General features: G+C 41.6%; 1 protein-coding gene across 1 annotated transcript in view; it reads left to right on the top strand.

The window, feature by feature from the left end:
- KLHDC3 (kelch domain containing 3) overlaps nucleotides 1–26,545 on the top strand; it is a 66,668-nt gene that overhangs the window by 22,722 nt on the left and 17,401 nt on the right. The window contains exons 2-8 of the mRNA XM_060248091.1: nucleotides 9,445–9,702; nucleotides 12,684–12,860; nucleotides 15,664–15,779; nucleotides 17,811–17,882; nucleotides 18,006–18,219; nucleotides 18,723–18,809; nucleotides 21,441–21,549. Of these exons, the coding sequence (XP_060104074.1) occupies nucleotides 9,549–9,702; nucleotides 12,684–12,860; nucleotides 15,664–15,779; nucleotides 17,811–17,882; nucleotides 18,006–18,219; nucleotides 18,723–18,809; nucleotides 21,441–21,549 (929 nt within the window). The 5' untranslated portion in view covers nucleotides 9,445–9,548. The remainder of the gene's footprint in view (nucleotides 1–9,444; nucleotides 9,703–12,683; nucleotides 12,861–15,663; nucleotides 15,780–17,810; nucleotides 17,883–18,005; nucleotides 18,220–18,722; nucleotides 18,810–21,440; nucleotides 21,550–26,545) is intronic.

The following is a 26,545-nucleotide window of genomic DNA, read 5'->3' as shown; positions in this document are numbered from 1 at the left end:
ATATGGATTCAATCCCGGTCACCATCCATTCATGACTCCCTGCCTGAAGACATCTTGGCCACGGAGTCTATGGAACCATCACCTCAAATCCAACAAAGAGCCAACCTTCTCGAGGTGCATTCATTCCGTGAGGTGTTGGTGCCTAGAGCTTTTAAGGATTCTGCTGTCTCTCCATTCCATCGGGAATCTCCGGCCTGTCAGTACCGAGAAAGGTCTCCGAGTCGACGTAGAGATCGATACTACTATTACAGTCAGTCCAGATCTCGGTCGCCATCTCCATACCGGCATCACTATTACAGGCCTTCTAGATCTCCATCCATTGAATACCGACATAGGTACCGTGACCAACCTTGGTACCGTGAGGATGATCGTGACCAACCTCGGTACCGTAAGGAAGGCCAACCTTGATACCGTGAGGAATCTTATCAACCTCGTTATTGAGAAGAAGCTCATCATTACAAGTATGTTGGAGACCCTCATCACCGGTACCAGGACGAGGCCTACTGTTGACACTAACAGGAACCGAAACAGATGTCGCCGGCTCCCTCGACATCCAAACATACCATACATTCAGACCCAGCTACCGCGGTGACAAAACCTCTAACTGTGACAACACCGGTACTTGACAGACCCTCGACTCCAGTAGAAGTCCAAGAGGACTCCAAAGCCGAAAACTCTGAGTCATCTCATTCAGTCTTGTCTCCAACATCACCGGCAACTGACATTATAAAACCAGTTGACCTATCTCCATCTGAGGGATCCAAGGCTTATCTGGATCTACCCACAAACATGGCAAACACACTCAACATAAAACTAACCACAGACTTGCCGAGGGTATCGGACGTGGTCCATCACCTGATCCATGCTAATTTGCCTGCAGGATCCTTCTTACCGATGCTACCTGTCCATTTAGAAGCATTGAAGGAAGCTTGGGATAAGCCGGCATCAGTTCCTCCAACGTCCAAACGTATTGAGTCCTTATACAAGATACATGCACCAGATTCGAAATTTTTGTTTAGTCACCCTGCTCCAAATTCGATAATTGTCCGTTCCTCTTCAAAGTCAAAGCAGACACGTCACTCTGTTCTGCCAGAGAAAGAAGGAAAGAAGTTGGATACATTAAGCAGAAAGCTCTACTCCTTTTCCATCTGCCACGTTGATGCCCACTCACCCAACCTCAACAGATCCCTTTGGAGTGCCTCACAATCCTCTCTGGTTCTCACCACCCTGAACAATTTAGTGTCATCTGTAAACTTGGCCACTTCACTGCTCACTCCCACTCCAAATCATTAATGAACAAGTTAAAGAGCATGGGACCCAGTACTGAGCCCTGCGGCACCCCACTGCTTACCGTCCTCCACTGCAAAGACTTCCCATTTATACTTACTCTCTGCTTCCTATTAATTAGTCAGTTTTTGATCCACAAGAGGACCTGTCCTTTTACTCCATGACTCTCGAGCTTACTAAGGAGGCTTTGATGAGGAACTTTATCAAAAGCTTTCTGGAAGTCAAGGTAAACAACATCTGTTTGGTCTCCTTTGTCCAGTTAGTTGGACTTGTAGAATGGACTAGCTGGATCAGTTAGGTCTGTACCTGCCTGTCCATCCAACCCCTCCCCTCTTTCCAAACCTAGGAAGAAAATAATATTTTGTTTTGAACTGAGGCCTCATGCAACTGAGGCCAGAATGTGTCCCCAGATGTTGCTTTGTTTGGATGTGCTTGTTGGGGATCCCCTGAGTATCTTCTGTCTGGCTTTCAGCCATCTGTGTTTGTGCTGTGTCGGGTTACCGAATCTGGTACCTGTCATGTGCTTCTTTACTGCTTTTTGTTAGGGATTTCTGTTTGAAATTCTATTTCTTTATCTCAAACAGTGCGATGGATCACTGGATCAAATAAACATTGAGAGGCATTTAACATAAAAAAGCAAAAACATATTTATTACTACAGGGAAAGGGTACTGGGAGGTGAAAATAACAAACACTATAGAACTACATCCTCACACTAGAAGATCATGTGCTTAATGGAGACTACTTCCTCCTCCTTCTTGACCTCTCTACCTGAACAAAGGAAGTCACCTGACTAACTGACCAGGCAAACAAAGCAGGTTTTCCTGCTTCTAGATCTTGATTGACAGCAGTCAGTATCTTCTTCCTAGGTCATGCAGACAATAGGGAATCAGGCACAGTGTTAACCCTATAATGACGAATTTTAGAACATTGCAAAGGACATACAGAACAGATACATATTTCCAACACTCCTTCTCAATGCCTAATGTGCAAGTCATTATACATTCAATAGTCGTTACTTATTATTCACTGTAACATTCACATCAACTAGATTCATCATTTCACGTAAACGTTCAAAGCTAGCACAAGGTAATGGCTTTGTAAGTATATCAGCTACCATAGCTTCTGTACAACAATATTCTATTTTAATCAGCCCCTTCTGGTGTAGATCTTTCATTAGCTCACATTTAATACCAATAGATCTACTTCTGGCTGTTCTACTTTCTCCTTTACATATAGCAATACAAGCTTGATTATCTTCAAACATTACAATAGGTAGAGGTTCTTTTACCTTGAAGTCTTTCAGCAGATGAAAAATCCATTCAAGTTCACTGCAGGCACTGGCTGCTGACACACACTCAGCTTCTGCTGTAGCTTGTGTCACTATAGTCTGTTTTCTGCTAGTCCATTCTACAAGTCCATTTCCGTAGAAGAACAAGTATCCACTGGTTGATCTGTAATTGCACGATTCTTCTGCATAGTTGGCATGTATCCATAGTTGGCATGTATCCATGTATCCAACTAGTCTGGGATTCTCAGAAGGTTCAATGATCAGTCTTAAGTCCATAGTCCCTTTAAAGTATCTGGCAAGTTTCTTTACTGCATTCCAATCATGGTGATTAGGCAAACTTACTTTTCTATTTCGACAGCAGCTGTGATATCAGGTCTGGTAGTTTTACTCAGGTATAGGAGTTCTCCTATAGCTTCTCTGTACTTTCCAATATCTTTGAGTGGTTGACCACCCTGAGCTCTCAGGTATGCAGGTTCAAGAGGCAACTTAGATTCTTTACAGTCTCTCATGCCAAGAGATTCTATAAAATCCATAATCTTTTGTCTTTGGCACAGTTGAAAAGTTCCATCTTCAAGTCTTTCAATCTGTATTCCTAGATAGTGTTTAATATCTCCAAGTCTTTTGACTTCAGCCTCTTTGTTTAGCTTTTCTACAATGTCTTTAATGTCCTCTTTGTTCTTGCAGCTCATGACCAAATCGTCAACGTAAACCAGAATATATTGATATTCTCCATCTTTGAGTCTAGTGTACATGCAGGGTGCATATGAAGCTGCCTTATACTGAATCAGACCCTTGGTCCATCAAAGTCAGTATTGTCTTCTCAGACTGTCAGCCGCTCTCCAGGGTCTCAAGCTGAGGTTTTTCACACCTATTTGCCTGGACCCTTTTTTGGAGATGCCGGGGATTAAACCTGGGACCTTCTGCTTCCCAAGCAGATGCTCTACCACTGAGCCACCGTCCCTCCCTTTTCCTTGCTCAAATCCTTGTTGCCGTAGTAGTCCACTTATTTTGTCATACCAGCTTTTCGCAGCCTGTTTCAAACCATACAAATCCTTTGTTGAGTTTGAAAACATAGTTCTCTTTGCCAGGGACTTGAAAACCTTCAGGTATTTCCATATAGATTTCCTCTGATAACTCACCATTAAGAAATGCTGTCTTAATATCTAGGTGCTCTACGAGCATATTTCTAGATGATGCCACACTCAGTAGTGTTTTAAGTGTAGCAGTATTGATCACTGGTGCAAAAGTCTCCAAATAATCACTTCCAAATTCTTGTGCATAGCCTTTGGCTACTAGCCTTATTTTGTACAAGTCTATAATTCCATCATCTTTGTAGTTTATTTTGTAGACCCATTTGCATCCAACAGGCTTTCTTCCTGCAGGTAGCTTTGTAAGCGTCCATACATCTTTTTCATAAACGGATAGTATCTCTTGTTCCATTGCTTGAATCCATTTCTCCTTTCTTCATTAGGTAAATCACACACTTGTTTCCAGTTCTTGGGTTCCTTTTTAGATTGCACAGTCTCTATAGATCCCACAGTATCACAGTATCCATATTTTTGTGGTGGTTGCCCTTTTGTGCACCTTTCTGATCGTCTTAAAATGAGTGGAGGTTCTGTCGCTTCCTTCAGTGCGGTCCCCGTTTCCCCTTCTGGTTCAGTAGAGTCTTCAGAAGGTAGACCTGCTGCTTCACCGGTGGTCACTACAGGTAACCAACTATACCAATCTTCAGAAGCATCATCAGTAACCTCAGGATCAGATTCAGGTACACAGGGTGCTCTAGGCAAATTACTGTCATCCACAAACACAACATTACATTGTTTGGTCTTATTCAGCTTTGGATCATAGACTCTGTAGCCTTTTCCCACTGAGGGATATCCTACTATGAATCCAATCTCAGTCCTTGCATCAAGCTTCCCTCTATTTTCTCTAGGAACATATGCATAAACTTTTGCTCCAAAAGTTTTAATATGCTTAAGTCCTGGCTTCTTGCCAAACCAAGCCTGGAATGGAGTAATTCCAGTTACTTTTGAAGGTATTCTATTGTGGAGATACACTGCTGTATTTACAGCTTCAGCCCACAGGCTTTTAGGTAATCCAGAATGCATCAGCATTGCTCTAGTCATTTCCTGTAACACACGATTAAGTCTTTCTGCACTCCCATTTTGCTGCGAAGTGTATGGGACAGTCACTTTGTGTTCAATCCCTTCTGCTTTCAGAAATTTCTTAAACTCATTATTGCAATATTCACCACCTCCATCTGTCAGCAAGCTTTGAGGTGCATGCCCAAATCTGTTTTTAACCATGGCAACATATTCTTTTAAATTTATCAAGAGTCTCATCTTTTGATTTGAGCATATAGACAGTGCTATATTTTGTCTTTCCTTCTGTGAAAACTGAGACAAATTTATTTCTCCCAATCGAAGCTTTTATAGGCCCAACAACATCACTGAATATTGTCTCCCAAAACCTTTCACTATGCACACTGCTTTTTCCACTGAAGCAAGGTGCAGTTCCTTTTGCTCTCAGACAAACATCACATCTTTCCTTGGATTTATCACAATGCACAACATCAAGTCCACAATCCTTTAGCAACTTCTCAACACTCTGCATGCTTCTGTGTGCTAACTTTACATGCCAAGCATAAACACATCTCCTATGGTCACACTTTCTGTCTTCAGTCTGGCAAACAGTCTTTTCCACAACATCAACAGCATCTGGTCTTTCACTTAAGTCCATAATATAATGAGCTCCATTTCTTTCATCCAATTTAAAACTAATTTCAGAATTCTTCTGAATAATTTCATCATCATCTCCTTCATCAAGATATACAGCATAATCATTTCTTATAAGCACTTGGCTTGAAAGTAAATTCTCAATTGATTCAGGTGCATAAACTACATTTTCAGTCTTACTGGCATTAAATCTCCATCAGTGATAAGCAATTTCATTTTGATCTCACCCACACCACAAACTTGTAAGGGTTTCTGGTTGGCACCTATCATTTCAGGTCTCTAACTTTCATCCAACTCTGAAAACATGCCCTTATATCGACAAATATGCATAGAAGATCCACTATCAATCAAAAATCTTCCTCTTTCACCAATAAAATTAACATTATTAACATGCATGGTACTTTCTCTGTTCTTTTCTTTGTTCCCACCTGGGCCATGTGGCTTGGAAAATTTCTGGTTTAAAAATTTCTGGCTGCTATTATTTCTATGGCCACGAGATGGCTCCCGTGTTTCCTCATTTGAAACATATGCTTTAAAATTGCTACTCCTTTGTTCAGTGACTTTGTCCCCAGATCTGGAAGCTGCTTCCTCCTCGATAGCATTTAATAGGCCTTCCAGACTCAAATTGTTTTGCAGTCTCAAAATCATCTTAAATGGCTTGTAAGTACTGGGTAGAGCTTTCAATATAGTTGAGATTGTCTCTTTCTGCAATTGCCTCACCAAGCTCCTGTAGTCTGGATTGCATGCACATAAATTCCTTCAGACATTTAGTCACATTCTCCCTTTCTTGCACTTGAAAACCAAATATTTTGCCCTTTAACTCATGAATAGTACTTATGGGAGTTTTGTTATATTTATCTTTAAGGCATTCAAGCATTTCTTTTGCAGTTTTAAGAGTGTGCAATTCAGAAATTTCATATGCCTCAATAGACTCTAAAATGAGAGTTTTTGCAAAACCATCTAGCCATTTAAAATTTGATTTTTCTTGATCATTCTCAGGGGGATTTTCAGACAAAACTCTTTCAGCTCCATAAATCTCAAGTCTTTGTGTGAGGAACGAGAGCCAGAATGAGAAATTATTAACTTCAGGGTACTCAATCCTATCACTGGTAGGGTACTCATGGTACCAAAACCAAGATTTGCAGTGGCTGTTCCTGAAGACATGGAAACAGAAGATCCAGTAGCTCCTCTCTCTGGGTTCAACATTTTTCACAGCAATCAGGCAGGACAGGGTTAAAGATTCTTCCTTCCTCACTGGAGAGAAAAGGCAGCTGAATGTGCGCGCGTGGTTGCAGCAAGGCTCTTCCAAGGTCTCTGACGTAATCCACAGAAAAAGGGTTAAAAAGCTCCAAAAATTCTCTTTCTAGCACATTTGAGGCTTTTAGACAAAAGTAGCAGCGTTTCCAGATCGAGACAATCTGAATTCAAAGCTCATTTAAGTCGGAACGCTCTCAGTAATGGCAAGAGAAAAAAAGGCATCGTTTTAAAATTGAGGCTTGTCTGCACAGCATACCAGCTTTTTGCTTATTGCTTTCTAAATGCTCTCAAAGGTGGTCCAGATTTAAAAAAAAATCATTTAGAGTTCAAAAAACAGTCCATGCTATAAGCTACCAGCTTGATGACAAAACCAAGAACCATCTGATTTGCTATCAATTCTATTTCTTTATTTCAAACAGTGCAATGGATCACTGGATCAAATAATCATTGAGAGGCATTTAACATGAAAAAGCAAAAACATATTTATTACTACAGGGAAAGGGTACTGGGAGGTGAAAATAACAAACACTATAGAGCTACATCCTCACACTAGAAGATCATGTGCTTAATGGAGGCTACTTCCTCCTTCTTCTTGACCTCTCTACCGGAACAAAGGAAGTCACCTGACTAACTGACCAAACAAACAAAACAGTTTTCCCGCTTCTAGATCTTGATTGACAGCAGTCAGTATCTTTTTCCTAGGTCATGCAGACAATAGGGAATCAGGCACAGTGTTAACCCTATAATGACTGGAACTTTAAAACATTGCAAAGGACATACAGAACAGATACATATTTCCAACACTTTTTCAACTACCTTTTGGAGTACTGACTAGCTCAGACTCCTGAAGCCCTGCCTTGTACAGGTTGTTGAATTGGCTCAAATGGTTAGCTGTAAGCCCCTGCTTTACTCTTTTGCTGTACCTCTTTGACTTTTTGCTTCTCTTGTTGCACTGTGTGTGTGTTTGTACGTACTGTGTACTTATATATACTCACCAGGAGTATTCTGATCCTTTGCCAAAAAGACAAAATAAGAGGGTTCTAGATCAAATCAAGCCTGAACTCTCCCTAAAAGCTAAAATAACTAAATCAAGGCAATTGTACTTTGTTTACATTATGAGAAGACAAGGCTCAGTGGAAAAGATAGTATTGCTAAGAAAAACTGAAGGTAGCAGGAAAAGAGGAAGAATTGGTATGAGATGGATTGACTCAATAAAGGAGCCACAGTTTGAAAGGCCTGAGCAAGGCTGTAAATATTAGGGCATTGTGGAGGTCGTTATTTCATGGAGTTGCCATAAGTGGGGAGCAGCAACTTGATGGCACTTAATACACAAGACACATTCTAGTGTGAGGTATTGTTGAATGCTGCTGTGGTTGCCTAAATGTTCTCAGTTTCAGTAAACTTTCTGATTTCATTGTATTAGATGTCTAGTATACCTTTCAAGCTGCTGGTAGAACAGCTTTGCCATTTCATAGCATTCGTGGGTCCCTGCTCAGATTTGAAGCATTTTCTTCACTTAGGTGTAGAACCCAAGCTAGCAGCTATTTTAGCATAACTACTAAAAGAGAGATTTCTTCCTTATGTTACAACTATTTAAATGGGAATTGGGCTACACTGGAATGTGGTCCACTCATACTAATGTGTACAGGGAACACCTATCTCCCTGGCAACACACATTAACGATACTGCTAGTAGTCTTAACACTTACATTTTGTGTTTCTTTTGTGGTTATACTTTCTTTGCCTGTGCTTGTAATAATGTCACTGTAATTCATTACATATGGTGTTCCAGCTCTGCTTACTACCCTTGAACAGTCCCAGTTTTCAAGTCACTGTCCTTTGTAAATTACTACCCCCTTCTGCCTTTTGGAGATACTGTCTAAAGTATTATTAGTGTGTGTTGCTAGAATTGTTCTTTACTGCATGCAGCACAAAAACCCTTGGTTTTTAGCAATGAAACTGTTGAAGGAGAGGATCGGATCTTGATTCCAGTGGGTAAGCATATAGTGGCATGCTCCCTGAACACTAAGGGACTATGTAGTTTACAGCCTGTCATTTCATACATTTCAGCTGCTGAGAAATATTTTGAATTCTAGAGAATTTTTTGTTAATGCAATTATTTTCTTCTAGCATATCTTTAACTGAGAGAACAAATACGCTTACAGTTATTAAAGCAGAGATTATATAAGTGCGGCTCTATATCTTTCTGGTAAAATGTTGAAAGATATGCATATTATTGGAATCATGGGATTGCAGCTAAAAATGGCAGCCCCATGTTGAGTTCTCCTCCCTTTCCGCAGAATGTAGTATAATTTACTTCATGTAACTTTACTGATGTCATTGTGTCTTCTTCACCAGTGACAGCCCTTGATGTCCTGAGGAGCATTAACAGAGAAGGGCTCCACATGGGACTGACTTTCTTTGGCAATAGCTTTATGCTTTTTAGAACTTTATTTCAATCTGAGAAGGCCAGAGGGGGGACGCCTTCTGTTCAAGCAAATAAATGTAATAGGTGTTTGTGGTAATACCACTTAATTTCTGCTTTCAGTTACTGTGTATTCTTTGAAACCATTAATAGAAGGAGAAATCCTGCTCTCGTGAGCTGCCAAACGTGATCTTAAGGCATAGGGAAACTCACATTTTTTGCAATGGTTCCATGTTATATATATTTTTTATTACATATTAAGCTTTTATAACTTAACAAGCCTGGTTCCTGTCTCCCAAATGTAGTAAAATAAATGAGCGGTATAATGTAAAGTTTAAAAGAGCTATTAAAATCTTCAGTGGGGCAAAGTGTTATATACAAGACCCAGATTCCTTTGGCATTTGACCTAATAAGACACATTTTAAACCCTTGTATTATTTGTCTGTTGTAGAGCTCTGTGGCTACAAACCAACATGGTTGGTTGGTAGCCCTGTGGGCATGAGACCCTAGAGCCTCCACCCCCAGCTTGGAGGGACTAAGCACTCACAAAAGGGAATGTTACGGTGGACAGTGCACTTAGAAGGTGGGCCTCGGAGAGTAAACCACGCTGCTGTGGCTGTCGGACACAAAGTCTACTCTTTTGGTGGCTACTGTTCTGGTGAAGACTATGAGACTCTGCGACAGATCGATGTTCATGTGTTTAATGCAGGTAAGATGATTGTTTGATCTAGATGCTTAGTTAATCCTGGCAAGCTCTTAGCAGTAATCTTTTATTGTGTTCTAATTCTAGTTAGAATTACATTCTCATTTTCTTCATAATGTTTTGTAATCATTTATTTGCTTTCATGCAATATACAATATATTTTACTAGTTGCTTTATTACAGACTATTTGTATTTCTATGCATAATTTGATGCTTTCTACCTGTTTTTCCCAACATTTCAATCTTTGTTATATTCCTCTATGTGGAAGTAATCAGAACAGGACAAATTATCCAAATAAGGGTTTATTATAGAAAGAGGGAATGATCTTATAAGTAAACACACTCCTCACATTCAGATTAAGCTCAGCTGTGACTTGTATCACTCAAAAGAGGGAGACGATAGCCAGGTTTCATCTAGTTTCTTAATAGAGGCTACATTTGCTACAGCTCTACTACATATTTCATAGCTAGATAGTTTCATAGGGTAGCCATATTGATCTGTAGTAGGACAGATAGATTCAAATTAAGTAGCACCTTACAGATCAACAAGATTTCTGAGGTATATACTCCCTTCATCAGATACACATTTTTATATCTGACTAAGGGAGCTTTGACTCTCAAAAATTTATCCCTCCCAGAAATCTTGTTGTTTTCTAGGGTGCTACTTGACTGGAATCTAGCATAGCTAGATAGTAATATTACCAGGTTAACACAAGCAAAAACTGCCATGAAACCGTGGCATCTTTCACATTCAGTGTAAAGGACTTTCACACTCACAGTTTATTTTCCCCAAAACTATTCCGTCCAAGTAAATTAATACCCATCTTATTTCTAGGCAAGAGTCTGAAAATGTAAGTTATCTGAAACAAGATTTATTTAGTTTAGAGCAGGGCTTTTTTTTTTTAGCAGGAATACACAGGAATGGCATTCCAGCTGGCTTGGCATCAGGGTGTGTGGCCTAATATGCAAAAGAGTTCCAGCTGAGTTTTTTCCTACAAAAAAAGCCCTTTGTGAAACACTGGTAACATCAGGGGTGTTGCATAATATGCAATTGAATGCCTACTGGGCTTCTTCTACAAAACAGGTGGCTTTAACCCTTAAAGACAGGTGGGTTTATAGATTTCATCCAAATTAAGGCAGGATTGGAGAAGCAGACGAGTAGAATCTTCAAGGTGGTTGGAAGGGTGAAAGTAGATTGGGATAAACTATTGTATTCAGACATTGGAGACCCAGGCTGATTCCGCACTTGGCGTTTGCCTCCCTATTGCTGCGGGGCTGTTCCATGCGGGTCTGATTTCCCGATTCCACATTAGAGGATTTTTCCGGGATTCAGTACCCAATCTGCTGCGTGTGTTCTGTTTTCACATTGATTTTGCTCCTGTAGTTCCCTCACAATTGGAGCAATTTCCTGCTCCCTCCTCCCTTCCTCCTTTTGCCTGCCCCCCTTTTTTTTACATATGTGTGGTTACGTTATAACGATGTGATTTTTTTTTTGAGGGGAGGGGATTGGTTTGTGACTGTGAATGTGAATGGATTCTCAAATGTGAAGGTGGGGCGATGCTTGTATCTTATGATGCTTAGGCAAGCACCATCAACCCCCACCCCCGGCATCCCGCTCGCCGGGACCATGACGTGCGGAGCTCCACCTCCAGCGCCGTTTCGATGAGTGCACAAGTGCATGGAGAAAATAGCACAATATACACAACACATATTCAATTTTAAGCACGCCATCTACAGCACACAGCCGCAAAACAGTACCATGGCTGCCACTTTTTATGCAGATGGTTTCTTTTGAGGGGTGAAAGACACTTTACCAAACAATTAAACCTGAGCGAATTCACGTGGAAAAAAATAAAAGAGTGGGGGCGGGCGGAAGCACATAACAATGTGTTCATTGGATGCAGGAACAAGAAGGGTAATCGTATAAAAAGTAGTTATGTTATAACAAAAAATGCATTTCTTAATAAAAAAAAATTCGTAGAGGTAGGCAAGTTGGGAAATCTATGACGAAATAACAGGGCAGAATCATGGGCATAGAATTTCTGTGGGTGTGTTCTGCTGCTGTGGAAGTTTGATAGCGAGTTCGTATGAGTTCCTCACAGAAATCTAGAGCCCCGAGCCCGGAACAAAAATAAACTTCTCATAAAATGAGGATCTCCTTGGCGCAGGGCAACCCCGCTTTAGAGGTGGGTCAAACAGCCAATGCGGGTCAGAACATGCAGAAACCAACATCTGCCCCAGGGGAAATAAAGCCGTGAAACCGGAGCAAAGGCTACTGCGGAATCGGCCCCAGACTGGGTGAACAGTGAAACTCACTTGATGATGGTAACCGTTCCCTCAACCCAGTTGATCTTTATAGCATTGTTGTGAAAATAAATGGTAGAATTGTAATTTTTTTGGTATGTTGAAAACTGCTATCTAAATGATGAATGAAAGACAAATGTCTTGACTCTTCTTTCATTGTGCACTGTTGCATGTTTTATTCCGCCTTTGTAGTACCTGTTGCCTTTTTTAAAATGCTTAACTGTGAGCTTAATGTTGCTTAACGGTTAAATTAAACAAGATATACCTCCTTAATATACTCAGAATTGTGCTCATTTATGTAAATAGAACTCCATTCTTTTGGAGCACAGAGCAAGGGGAAGGAGTTTCCTTCTGTTCTCACATCAACATGATAGAAAACCCCTGTCTGCTAATAACAAATAGGTCCTGGTAAACATTTTCATCTTTTGCTCAGTGATCTATTGATATTGCTTAGTTCCTTTCCATTGTCCTTATTCACTTTTATTGTCAACAAACATGAAGCTGTTTGATTGCTCACTTCTTGCATGCTGATAACGGCTCTCTGTAAAAGATTGGATTTCTTCTATGGCTTGTTAATCAGGGGAGGTGAAGTGTTTGTAGTTTCTTTGTTGATCTGTATATGTGGCAACCTGATGTATGGGGGCAAGCCAATCCACTAATGGTCCTGTCGGCTTTTTCCTGTAGTCTCTCTACGCTGGACTAAGCTGCCTCCAGTGTGGACCAACAGCAGGGACCATGTGAGGGAAGTGCCCTACATGAGATATGGACACTCTGCCGTGCTCATTGATGATACCATCTACATCTGGGGAGGCCGCAATGATACCGAGGGAGCGTGCAATGTATTATATGCCTTTGACGTCAGTAAGTGTTGGTTCATATATGAACATATGAAGCTGCCTTATACTGAATCAGACCCTTGGTCCATCAAAGTCAGTATTGTCTACTCAGAGTGGCAGCGGCTCTCCAGGGTCTCAAGCTGACGTTTTTCACACCTTTTTGCCTGGACCCTTTTTTGGAGATGCTGGGGATTGAACCTGGGACCTTCTTACCAAGCAGATGCTCTACCACTGAGCCACTGTCCCAAGGTTCCTTCCCTTGCGAGTCTCCATCTCATGTTTCTGAATGAATGTGGACAGAGTTTATATTTGCAGTTAAATAGGCGTGAAACCCTTAATTACAGCATTGTGAATTATATGGTTTCCTAAAATGTTCAACAGTCATAGGAATTCCTCAGTGGTATAGGGGGCTTGATTTGGATCTGGGAGACCCAAGTTCAGATCCCCACTCAGCCAATGATGCTGATCTTCACTTAGTCTTTCTTAGCCTAACCTACCTCACAGAGCATTTCAGGTGGGCAGCTGTGTTGGTCTGAAGCAATAGAATAAAGTTAGAGTCCAGTGGCACCTTCAAGACCAACAACGTTTTATTCAAGGTATGAGCTTTTGTGTCCTTGCATGTAAATTTAGAAAGGTTGGATTCTAGCTAGAAAGGCTGGACTCTAACTTTATTCCTCAGAGTGTTTGTTAGGATGAACTGGTAGAAGGGTAAAATAATGTATGCAGACCTGAGTTCCTTGTAGGAAGGGTGGAATAAGAACAGACAAAACTACTCACAGTAGCAGGAAGAGAATGTGGAGCATTAAAGGAAATGGAGGGGAAACAAGATGGGAACATGCAGGCAGAATAGCTTTACATAGAGATTGCAGGGCAAGAAGGGCCTTGCAGGAAACATAGATTAAGAAGAGCAACAAGGGCCCCGTGAGAGAACCTGCACCATGGAAGCCAAGAGTGGAGCTAGGAGCCTTATGCAAACAAAATCCTAACCATAATAAGATGCTTTCTAAAAATATAAAAGAAATAGAAGAGGTGATTGTTTTGAAGTCTTTTGGTCAGCACAGGTAGGACATCTCTTCTGATACTACTTTTTGAAGACACAGATGCATGTGTATGTCAGTGTAACTTGGGGAAAGTAGTTTGTCAAAATGTTGACACAGTGAAGATGCATGTTTGATAGTACTTCAGGAGCCAGTCCAACATACATGCAATGTCAAAATATGGGAAGGTCCTGTGTATGTGCCTTTGTGAGAGAGATACTTGCACACTTTTATCATTTTATTGCGTGGGTACTACGGTTCTTTAATAAGGAGAGTGATTTTTGAGAAAATTTTCTGTAAATTAGCCACAACAAGGAAAAGGGTAAAAGAAACTGTAGACTGCCCATACCTGCAAAAACTGAAGAGCCTTTCAGTGCTTGGGCTCTCTTTCTAGGTTTTTTGTCTCATTCATTTAGTGTATACTTTTCCATACGTATTTGATGTATTTTTCACAGATATTTAGTTTTGCAGGCATCTGTAGAATACTGTTGCAGATTCTGGTATCAGCCAGTTCCATTTTGCTCTTACTAATTTTTAGTGAAGAGTGACTGAAAGCCTGCCTAGGCAGTGCTTGCTGTCCTGGGCAGCTTTGCATGCATTTGCTTGTGCCATTTCCTACCATTCCTGGAAAGCACTGATAATCCTTCCCCCCCCTCAAGGGAAAAGGTGGAAGCCCTCTTGCATGAGTCACTTCAGGCTAGACAAAGCCCCGAGGCTGTTCTGCAGGGCATTGTCCTTTGGTGGCTTGTGCAGTTGTGTAAGTACAGTCTGGATCAGATGTCACAGCCCACTTCAGTCTCTAGTTTCATGTGTTACTCTTGGCTGAAATCTTTTGGTATAACACATGACTGGTTTTAGAAATCCAAGTATGGCAAGCATCCCACTAGGAGCAAATCTCCCTTTCCCTTTGTGCTAATCGTCTCCCTGGAGCTTATGTTGACCTTGCAGCGGGTTAGAGTACAGCTTGAGTTGATGGCTGTGGATGGAATCCAGGTTGTGAGAGGCTCTTGGTGCTGCAGGGGATATTCACAGGCTGTAACATCGCACTGCTTCTTAGAACGATGTCGAAGCCAACTGCCAGCTGTGGTTTAGGGCATCTCCTGCTGCTCCAAAGCTTATCTGAGTGGTTTTGGGGCTGATTTTTTTTTTGGGGGGGGGCGCTCTAGGACACCTGCCTGTGTAAGCTTTTATTACTGCTTTTTTATACTGCCCTACCTGAAAAACATTTTTCAAAGAGGGTAGAGATTTCCTTACAGTTGTGTCAAGTTCTGTAAAATCTCAAGCATTTATCACAGTGTACCTTTGCATTAGTAGTTTGTTGTTGTTCAGTCGCACAGTCGAGTCTGACTCTTTGCGACCCCATGGACAAAGTCACGCCAGGCCCTCCTGTCTTCCACCATCCTCCAAAGTCTGCTCAAATTCGTGTTAGTTACATCAGTAACGCTGTCCAGCCATCTCATCTTTTGCCATCCCCTTCTTCTTTTGCCTTCTGTCTTTCCCAGCATCAGGATCTTCTCCAGTGAGTGCTCCCTTCTCATTTGGTGGCCAAAGTATTTGAGCTCAGTTCTAAATTAGGATTAGAGTGAAAGCACAGAGGGTCCTGCCTATGAAGAAGTGGCGGGTGCCTTGGAGGGTTTATCAGAAGTTGTAAGGTAGCTTTATCCTTATCAGGTGAGGAATGTGTTGTATATTTAGAATGATTTCCCTCCTCCCACCAAGAGTTTACTTTTGTCACTCCTTTGAATTCTTTGTTTGGTAATGACAGCCCCACTCCCCTTTTTAAAAATTTAGGCTCCCATAAATGGTCCACACCAAAAGTGTCTGGAATGGTACCAGGAGCAAGGGATGGACATTCTGCTTGCGTCTTGGGAAAGAGCATGTATATCTTTGGTGGATATGAGCAACTGGTAAGTTATAAAATTTCAGGATTTTTTTGGGAAATTTCTGCTTTCAGCCAGGCTTTTTAAAGAGAATGGTTATTTACAGTCATTGTTCATACTGTTCTAGAAAATGAAAACAGTTTAAAAAAAATCTTTCCCTTCAAGGTAATTGAATAGGTCAGAGCAAAGAGCATGTTAGGCCCTGCCATAAGCATGACCTGACTTCACATGCTGTGACTGGATATGTAGATAATCCATAATAGTAACAAAAAGTCTGTCCAATCAGCTGCAAATGATACCTCTGTTATTAAGGTATGTGAAGGTTCCACAAAGTATCCACAATGTTCCTCTTAAGCGAATACTGTTGGTTTGCCCAGGATTAACATCCTGTTTGAAAAACCCCTGAAATGCAAACAGTTCTGTACAGCCAGTGGGGCTTCTGATGACATTGCTTAAGCCTCCCCCTGTAAAAACCAAGAGCCAGAGGGCATGCCTAAAGTAGCTTGCTGGAATGTCTAATCCCAGCCCATGTTGTCAGAGTTAAAAAGATATTCCTAAGAATGCACTTTGGAGTAAGTCCCATTGAACACAATGAGACTTTCATCCTGCCCTTCCTCCAAGGCAGCATGAGCTCCAGATTGGAGGGGGGGCAGGAACTGGGTACAGAGTGTCCAAGGGTCCCTTCCCTTTCCCACCATTAGATCCCCCAGTCTTGCATTATGTCCCACTATCCTACTCATGTACCCCACCCCCAACACACATCTGACTGTTCCTTCTTCCGCGCTCACTGGGGAGCTCTCTCCGCTGCTACTTGTAAAGCGTGCAAAATGCTTTCTAGCCTTCGTCATTCTTCCATTTTCTATAACAGGGGTCCCCAACCTTTTAGAGCCTGCAGGCACATTTGGGATTCTGACACAGCATGGTGGATGCTGCAATAAAATGGCTGCCAGAAAATGGCTACCACAGGAGGCAGAGTCAGCCAAACATGATTGCTGGAACTTAGCTTCAGTAAGCTGTGCTGTGCTGTGATGGCAGTTGCTGCCAAAGCAACATTTTTAAAAAACTGCAGAGCCAACCAAATCTCCAGTAGTCAGTCAGAAGCCTTTCTGGGCAAAAGCCGTCCCTGGCCCCACCCACTTCCTAAAAACACTTGGTGGGTGCCAGAAAAGGTGTCAGCAGGTGCCATGGTGCCCATGGGTGCCATGTTGGGAACACTGGTCTATAAAGTGGGTTGTTATGCCAACTGGGGAAATGAATCTGTTGAAACAGCTGGTGACCAGAAGCTGTTTGGTGTGTCCGTGACATGAACCCAAGTCCAGCACTCGTAGCTAGTAAACTTCACTGACTTTTCCCACGTTAGAGTCATGTGATGAAAGAGTTACTGGATGTGCAGCCTCATTTCCTGCAGCATTAGACTCCATGAGGCAGTGCACCAGCGGGGTGGGGGGGTGGATAGCAGCAGCCCAAAGATTTTCTTTGTATGGCTTGTCTGCGTGCCAGGGATTTCAACAAGACCAGCAAAATTGAATCTTTGAAAGCTGCCACTAATTGTGCATTCCTCGCAGAATATTTAGCTTGAGGCTTCTCTTGCTTGACTTTAAGAAGTGACTATTTAAGAACTCCAACGGAAGTTAATGAGAGCTACTTGCATTTGGCACTACTTTTAAAAGAAATCAGCCCTTGCTACCTCCAGCCAGGCAAGCAGAACCAGTGCCTGTTATAGCAGATCATGTCTTTAACGTCATTGCTTCCTTTCCCTGTCTGTAAAGTGGAGACATTTTATGATGGCAGGTAATATAGAAAGCCTGGGTGGTTTATAATTCCATATTCAGTATGGGAATTTGAATCATGTGCATCAATGTGAATAAGCAGTACCACAGTTGCTAAATTTACTTTCTGGGCCACCTCTTTCCATCCCATTTCACTCCAGAGGAAATCCTGAGGAACATAATTTTGCAGGGTTTTTAATCTCTGGTTGGAGTGACTGCCGGTCTTAGGAACTGAATCATGGATAAGTGCTAAAGTGCTCAACAGTTCAATAATTGTTCTTTCTTTCAGGCGGACTGTTTTTCAAATGACATTCACAAACTGGATACCAGCAACATGATGTGGAGTCTGATTGCTACTAAGGTTAGTCCAGTGTTAGGACCTAGGTTTAACCCATGGTTTGAACGGAGCAGAATTGTAGGCTCCCACATCTGTTTTGTGTTAGTTGTTCTTTTTGACTGACTTAACAGGAGTCTCTTATTTCAGGGCACCCCAGCTCGCTGGAGGGACTTCCATTCAGCCACAATAATTGGGACAAAGATGTATGTGTTTGGGGGAAGAGCAGACCGCTTTGGGCCATTCCACTCCAACAATGAGATCTACTGTAACCGAATCAAAGTGTTCGACACAGATACCAACTCTTGGCTGGACTCCCCTCCCACTCCACTTCTCCCTGAAGGCAGAAGGAGCCACTCAGCATGTAAGCCACAATCAGGCTACGGAACCTGAGAGGTGGGCGAGCTGAGAAAGAGAAGGCAGAATGCCGTAGCTTGCAGGGTCAGGTGAAAGTATTCAGAAGAATATTGGCCTGTGCTATTGGAGAAAGCAAGTAATGTTTTCAGGGGAATTTGCAAGTGTAATTGTCTTGCTGTTCCCCCTTAACTTTTCTGCCTTCAGTCTGGCTTGTCTCTCATGACTAATATCCTTTTTCAGGTGAAGTAACGAAGCTCAGGAAATGGGGAGTCTCAGATCCATTCCTCATTATTGTGTTCTCTGTCTCTCTCTCTCTCTCTCTCTCTGTCCCTTCATCCTCATCTGAGATGGTTCTTAATCCAAGAAAACTGAACAATTTTAGTTATGAAGGTGGAATGTGAGGAGGCTAAAACAAAACTCTTTAAATTGTAATAGGTGCTATTAGGAGACTGGAACAAGCTGAGTTACGTTTAGAATGTTCTGACATATCTTTTTTTTTGTTTCCTGCAGTTGGCTACAATGGAGAGTTGTATATATTTGGTGGTTACAATGCACGCCTCAACAGACACTTCCATGATCTCTGGAAATTTGACCCAGGTATTTGGACTGAAGCTTCCTTCTTATTATATTGGAATTACAGTGTCCTTCAAGGTTCTGTGTTGTAATCAGAGCAGCAGTTACATATTGACTACTTTTCATCTCTGTTCTAAGAACTTCTTTATATTTCATCTGCATGGTACACCTCTGCAGCAGGCATATTTAGAATGTGTTTGCAAAATTTTAAAGAGGGATTCCATGAGTAAATACTGCTGAGGAGTCATCATTTGGAGGCCAACTCACATGATTAGTTGACACACCAGATGCTTTTATAGTTAACACAGGCATTTTTGTGACATTGTCTCCTTTTGTATTGAAGAGCACCAGCCCATTAGTGACCACTGGTTGCGTACATGTCAAGCATCATTAAGTCACAACCAACTTCTGGTTACCCCAGCAAGGGGCTTTCAAGGCAAGAGAGAAACAGAGGTGGTTTGCCATCGCAGAGTCTTCCTTGGAGGTCTCCCATCCAAGTACTGACACTGCCTAGTTTTTGAGATTGGACTATACCACAGTAACTTCCCTCCCTGGTCACTGGTAGTGGAGTAAAAGTATTGGAGGGTCCTAGGAGATCTAAATTCAAATCATAGCTTATTTATTAACTTCATTTATTAAAACATTTATATCCTGCCTTTCCTTGTGGTTCAGGACAGCTTACGATATTAGTTTAGAACATTTCCATGAAAACAAAAATTAAAATAACAAACCCCCAAATCTCCTTCCCCCTGCCCCTTGGCCAAGACTCTTTGCTTTAGTTGTCTGCAGTCAGATTTGGAATAGAACATCTCATGAGGTTGCCTGACAACTCCAGAGGGCTGAATTAAAAGGTGAATGAGATAAGAACTTAAGGCACTTTTGGATTCTGCTCATATATTTTAAAATTTCTAGTCGCATTGTTCCAAGGGGCTTTACCACTACTTTAGTATGGTATTCCAAGAAAAATCATCTTCACATTGTTTCTGCTGCTGCCTGCTACTTCCTCCTCAGCTTTTTCCTTGCTCCAGTTGACCTGCAGGGTCTGAACTGCAGTCAGGAAGAAGTGAATTTGAAAGTGTGGTGTATCTGGCATTCTCTCACACACCTGCTGCAGATTGAATTAGGTCATGATCTGCTTTCTCCCCTTCCGTCGTTCAACAAAGAGTTATTGTAGGTTGAACTCATGCTGTGAAGTCAGTCAGTTTTAACCATAGCACAGCTTAGCTCAGCTATGTGTTTGTGTTAGCCTTTGTGTTAGCATTATCTTTTCCATAAGAAGCTGTTTCTACTGACCAGTCACCTGAAATTGTAGTAAGAACAAGTATGACTTATTGGGTTGGAATCCACTGGTGTGTGTTTCTGTGGATGAAAGGATTCCTGCCCACAGAGCATGGCATTTTGGGCTGCCGTGGGGAGAGAGAAGTGAGGAAGTTATGTTCAGAAAGCAGGAATCCTTCATCCTGGTGGATCCAACCTGCTAAACCTAACAGCATTTGGTATTTTGAAGCTGACTGATGACAGATTCCCTGAATGTTTTGGCATGGATAGAACCATAAAAGAAAACATCTAGGGGTGGTTTGCTATCGTGTGCTCCAAACAAGTGTAGTTTTTTCCCTGTCTTTATTATATTCCCATAGTTCAGCCATTCATCTTTATTTCAGTATAGTGCTGCATCATTCTCTGTGGATATGCCATTTTAGATTATTTCTGCACTTCCTGTCATTACCAATAGATGGCAATGTGTCTCCATTAACTCTTCAAAAGAGCTTGTTAGGCATATTTCTGCAGAATGGTTTGGAAAGGACAATCTGTGGGGTTTTTTCTGTTTATGAGTTTTGTCATCTTCCTCTCATTTCCCGTCCAGAGCAATTGCTTTTTTCCGGGATCCTTATGCAACAAAGATATGAAGTTAGAACTAAATCGATTGGTATCTTGGAATTGTCAGATCCATGGTCTGTTGAAGAGCTCCATTTTGGGGAGACATTACTTAAGCTGTAATATAATGTAGAATTTTGTTGCTTCTTAGCATCTTCGAGAAGGTATGAAAACTGCTCACCACCTTTTATTAACTGTTGGAGGTGAGTTCAATTTGTGCCAGTGTGTTAGCAGCATATAAGTTTTGCGCTCATTTCCTATTTGGTAGTATTGGTGGAAAAGCATGTACTTGTCTTAGCAGGAGGTTTCAGTTAGATGTCCTCAGGTTTCTGTGTTGGAGATCCTTGCTCCAACCTGTGTGAAATATCTAGAGTACAAGTAAACTTTTTTTTTCCAAAAAGATTCTGATCTTTGAAATCTTGAACACTCTGTCATACTGCCAGGTAGAAATCTTCAAACTCTTACACTAAAATATATCTACCCAGAGCAGTGTGGGATCCAGCTGGACAAAATAAAAGGGCTTGTTCCTATAGCATCTTCAGTGCAGTCCTCCCCAGGAACACACTTTTTTTGTTCTGATTGAGAAAAAAAGAGTAAGTAAGCCAATGGAAAAGCCAGTGGAAGACTGGAAAGTCATAATTTTGGTTCTTTATGTTAAGTAATCTTTTACTACCTGGTTCTGCTTCAGAAGCTGTGAAGCCTTCCTACAGCTCATCCATGTGATCTGTATTTGGACTGTTTGAGAGATGCCACTTTCATGGTTGTATGTGTTTTCTCCAGTGTCTTTTACTTGGAAGAAAATTGATCCCAAAGGGAAAGGGCCATGTCCTCGCCGCAGGCAATGCTGCTGTAGGATAGGGGACAAGATCATCCTTTTTGGAGGCACCAGGTGAGTGCTGTTAAACACTGGTGGGCTTTTTAGTGGTCTGGTTCCTGTACATCTGTAAATTTATAGGTGTGTGTCAGATAGTACACAGACAATAACAATGCTTCTTTGAGAATATTCATAGGGGACCAGAAGCAGGTCTAACTCTGCCTTTCTCAGGCATTGTATGTATTCTTTTCAGTCTGGTTGGGGATTCTGACCTTTTGATTCTTTTCCGTAAACTGTTCTTCTGAGCCTCTCGGGTACGGAACGTTGGCTCTCCAGATGTTTTTTGCCTAAACCAGGAATGTTGAACTCATTTGTTATGAGGGCTGGATCTGACATAAATGAGACCTTGTTGGGCGGGGCCATGTTGGGTTGGGCCGAACCATGTTGGGCCGGTCCATGTGTGTATCCATTTAAGATTAGGTAGAAGAGATATATACAAACCCAAATACATATTTTAAAAAACTTAAAACATGCTTAAAATGTTAGCACTCACTAGTTTTAAAGATGCTTTTTTTGTATTTCTCTCAGGAAACTGGGCAAAGGAACCTCTGGCTCTTTCCTTCTTCCCCAGGGGATTGGGAGGGAGCCTCAGCCAATAGAAGAAAGAGAGGCTTGGCTCAGTAGCTCTGCTGTGCGATTGAGAGAGTCTGGCAAAGAAAGCTATACTTCTCCCCCCTTCCTCCCCAAGCAAGGAGCCTCAGCCAATGGAGAAAATAAGAGGTTTTGCTCTGTAGCTTCTGTGCAATTGAGCAAGCCTGGCAAAGCAAGCTGTGATGCAGAAGGAAGCAAGATATAGGGAGAAGGAAGCAGATGACACCCGATTGCTTGGGGGCCTGACAGGAACCCTCTGGGGGCCTAATTCGGCCCCTGAATTGCATGTTCAACACCCCTGCCCTAAACTCTTCTCTCATACACCAGAGTTACCTAGCACAGGGGTGTCAAACATGTGGCCTGAGGGACGAATCAGGCCCCCAGAGAGCTCCTATCAGGCCCCTGAGCAACCGCTTCCTTTTCCCTCTCTCTTGCTTCCTTTTGCACCACAGCTTGCTTTGCCAGGCTTGCTCAATTACACAGGAGCTACAGCGCAAAGCCTCTATTTTCTCCATTGGCTGAGGTGCCTCCCTTGGGGAGGAATGGGGGGAGGGAGAGCTTGCTTTGCCTGGTTCTCTTAATCGTACAGCTCAATCATACTACTGAGCCAGGGCTCCCATCTATTGACTGAGGCTCTCCCCTCTCCTTGTACCCTGGAAAGGAAGGGAAAGAGAGATTCCGTTGTCCAGTTCCCTCTTTTGCATGGGAGAAATATAAAGCACCTTTAAGGCCAACAAAGTTTCATTCAAGGTATGATCTTTTTTGCCTTGCTACACACACATATGCACACATACACACACAGATTATTAGCTTGTTGTGCCGGGGCTTTCCTGGATGCAACTGGTTTTGCCTCCCCCTTTTCATTGTATTCATGCCTTCATGATCCAGTCTTTCTCAGTAGGAAAGTAATGTCAATTACTTAGATGAGGAATAGCAACAATCCAGTGAGGTGGATGACTCTTAGAGTGTGTGTCCAGACCAAGTTCACCCAGCACATTTGCTTTGTAGACTGGGGATTTTTAACCTATGCTTTCCAGATAGCAGGCTGATCCTGACCACTGTACATAGCTGTGTCTCTGTTCTTGCACTGCCTCATAGGAGTTGCAGTTATTTTTCTGGGAAGACTGTAGTTTTGTAAACAAACACAAACACATAGTCCTCACTCTGTGTCATGAGTCCTTCACATGTTCTTGACCAGCACACAAAGCAATTTATGTACAAAACCTCGCAATGCCATCCATTTCATGTTTTCCACTGTCTTAGGCTCAAAGCATTGGCCATGAGATTTCTGTAATGAATGTCAAACATAGGTTTGCAACTTACAGATTCACACCTGAAAAGCATATTCAGGATTGCTACAGCACAAACATTGTCTCTGGATTTTGGTGTAATAATTCAGAGCAAGAGGTGTCAGTCATTAAAGACTGTTATATAAGCAAAATATCGCAAGAGTGCTGTTCTTTTAAGCATGCTTTATTTTAAGTTTTAAAACAATTAATTGTGTTTGTCTGTGCCCTTTATAAAGTTTATGTCTCCACTACCTGGCATACTTTATGGCCTGGCCTGACAAAGGTCTCATTTATGTTAGATCCAGCTCTCACGGCAAATGAATTTGATACTCCTGACCTAGCATGTTAATTGCAGTAATTAGTGCTCATATGATACTATGAAACCATTGTAAACCAAGTCAAATAAATTACTCATCTACCTCAATATTCCCTAGCTCATTTTTACATAAGTACAGGATCTTGCACTGCTGCTTTTGGATTAAAGTAGGATGTATATTATACATGTAATAAAGTGTAGCTTTTACAATAATTTGGGAAAGCCTTGGCTTTTAGAGTCTGCCCATGTACATGGTTGTAGATCCTGTCCTTCTGAGTAACTTCATAGTATAAATTAACCTTTTCTCCCAGATATTTGAAGTTCTTGTCCCTCATCTTTGCCTTTTAAAATGTATTTATTCAGTGCATTAAATTGGTCAATGACCCTGACTCATGGTATTCCATGCTCCATTATTTTTAAGTCAAAGTTCATTCTGCTTGTAGATTCCATAGAATTTGATCAGATCTTTAGAAAGAATAGCCTTGGAGCATTCTTGTGGTTTCTTAGTTTCTTTCAAACTTGGAACTATTCCCATGGTAAGATGTAAAATTTTGAATTGCTTCCAGCATTATCAGCCAGTGTGATTCATTGCAGAATGATGGACTTAGAGATTCAGATCCCAGCTTTAGAGTGTACAGAGATATATATAGTTTTGGTTTTGAGCTCAGATTTGAAGCACACCCTTGCATTTGGGGCACACATAGAGCCATCTCCCATGGATTAAACTCACCGGAAATCTATTAGGATTTTTATGTGCCTGTGGAGATGGTGGCCTGCTGCTCATGCTGAAACTAACACATGCAGATGCAAGCTAGACCCACTTACATGCAATCACCAGCTTTTAATCACATGATCTATATGTGGAGACTCTTCCCCTCTGGCTGAGAATGTTTGAAAAATCAGGATTCCTGATCGCAGGAAGAGAGCTTGTGTGTGTAGATTCTGTGCTTCAAGTTGAGAACTGCGTGGAGGTGGTTTCAACGTGCTTGCACCCACTTTCCCCTCTACACATGCTGATTTCATTGTGTATAGACCCACATGTGGAAGGCCAGACCAGTAGCCTTGGATGAGTCACTTGGTTCCACATCTGTAAAGTGGCATTGTTAATGCTCTGCTTCCCAGGGCTGCTATGGGAATTAAAGAAGATTATAAAATACTAAGTACATTGAAATAATAAAGCTAAAGAAATCATAGAGCCATTATGGGAACTATACACATTAAGTTAATTTATATGTGCCTTTGTGGAATGGTTAACTGGGGCAAAGACTTTCCTCCTTGTCCTTGGGCAGTTTTCAGTATCACAAAAAGTTAGTGGCAAGGAGACCTTCTCCTCCTGTTTCCAACCCCATTTCCACAATTATCTTTTAGTCACTTTTCTTCAGAAAGATGAAACAGTAGTCAGGAGGATAGTGGCAATTAGTGTTGCAAAGCTGCAATTCCATGTCAAACGTTTTCTGTTCGGCCTTGAGACTTATGACTACAACAGTGTCTGCAAAAAAGAAAGGGTCATGCCACGCTGCTGGAATGTATAAATGTAGTCCAGAGATAAAAGTGTTTGTGGAAGGGAAGGCTGTTTCAAACTGCATGTGGTAGTCATAAGGTGTTCATACATAATGTAAACATTGGACATCTGTATCCTTTGCAAGGGGCTATGTCTGTTTCCTGTGTTGACATTCACCTCCTTTCTTGGACTTTTGGAGAATGCCATTGCCTTTATGGGCTTTTCCATCCCGTCGAAGCATCCCCCCCAGTTACTCTTCATCCTTTGAGGACTGCTTCCACAATCTTCCTTCCTTCCTTCCTTCCTTCCTTCCTTCCTTCCTTCCTTCCTTCCTTCCTTCCTTCCTTCCTTCCTTCCTCTCTCTCTTTCTCTTTCTCTCTCTTTCTCTTTCTTTCTTTCTTTCTTTCTTTCTTTCTTTTTCTCTCTTTCTCTCTCTCTCTTTCTTTCTTTCTCTCTTTCTTTCTCTCTCTTTCTTTCTCTCTCTCTCTTTCTTTCTTTCTTTCTTTCTTTCTTTCTTTCTTTCTCTCTCTTTCCTTCTTTCTTTCTCTCTCTTTCTTTCTCTTTCCTTCCTTCCTTCCTTCCTTCCTCCCTCTCTTTCTCTCTCTCTCTCTCCCTTTCTCTCTCTCTCTTTCTTTCTTTCTTTCTTTCTTTCTTTCTTTCTTTCTTTCTTTCTTTCTTTCTTTCTTTCTTTCTTTCTTTCTTTCTTTCTTTCTTTCTTTCTTCTCTTTCTTTCTCTCTCTGTCTTTTTCTCTCTCACTCTCTCTTTCTTTCTTTCTTTCTCTCTCTTTCTCTCTCTTTTTCTTTCTTTCTCTCTCTCTTTCTCTCTCTCTTTCTTTCTCTCTCTCTCTCTCTTTCTTTTTTTCTTTCTCTCTCTCTTTCTCTCTCTCTCTCTCTCTCTCTCTTTCTCTCTCTTTCCCACAGTCTCTTGTGTGTGATAGGCTGTGCAGCTTGTTTTTCAGATATTTTTCTCCCCTTTAATAAAATAATAACTTGATTAGATGCCCCAGGGGGGAGAAGAAGCACTCTTTTGTCAATTATACCTTTAGGCTACTAGTTTTTCTAAGACAAAGTGATAACTGAAGCTCTCTTAGTTGCTTTCCTGTCATAGAGGTCTTAGTCTAGCTTACTGCCTTTATTCCTCTGAATTTGTTGGGTGTACACTGTCTCTCTTCTTTATTTAAACAATGACAACCACAGAGTTATCCCATGCCCTTGTGCCTGTCAATTGGAACAGATCAGAGAATTTGATAGGGACTGCTCTGGATGGGTCTGCTGATTTTACTCCCATTTTGGATTGGAAGTTGGTACCCTAAT

Source organism: Heteronotia binoei, chromosome 1, assembly GCF_032191835.1.
Source record: "Heteronotia binoei isolate CCM8104 ecotype False Entrance Well chromosome 1, APGP_CSIRO_Hbin_v1, whole genome shotgun sequence".
NCBI lineage: Eukaryota > Metazoa > Chordata > Lepidosauria > Squamata > Gekkonidae > Heteronotia > Heteronotia binoei.
The sequence above is the reverse complement of the archived record's forward strand: the minus strand, read 5'-3'. Positions and strand labels throughout refer to the sequence as shown.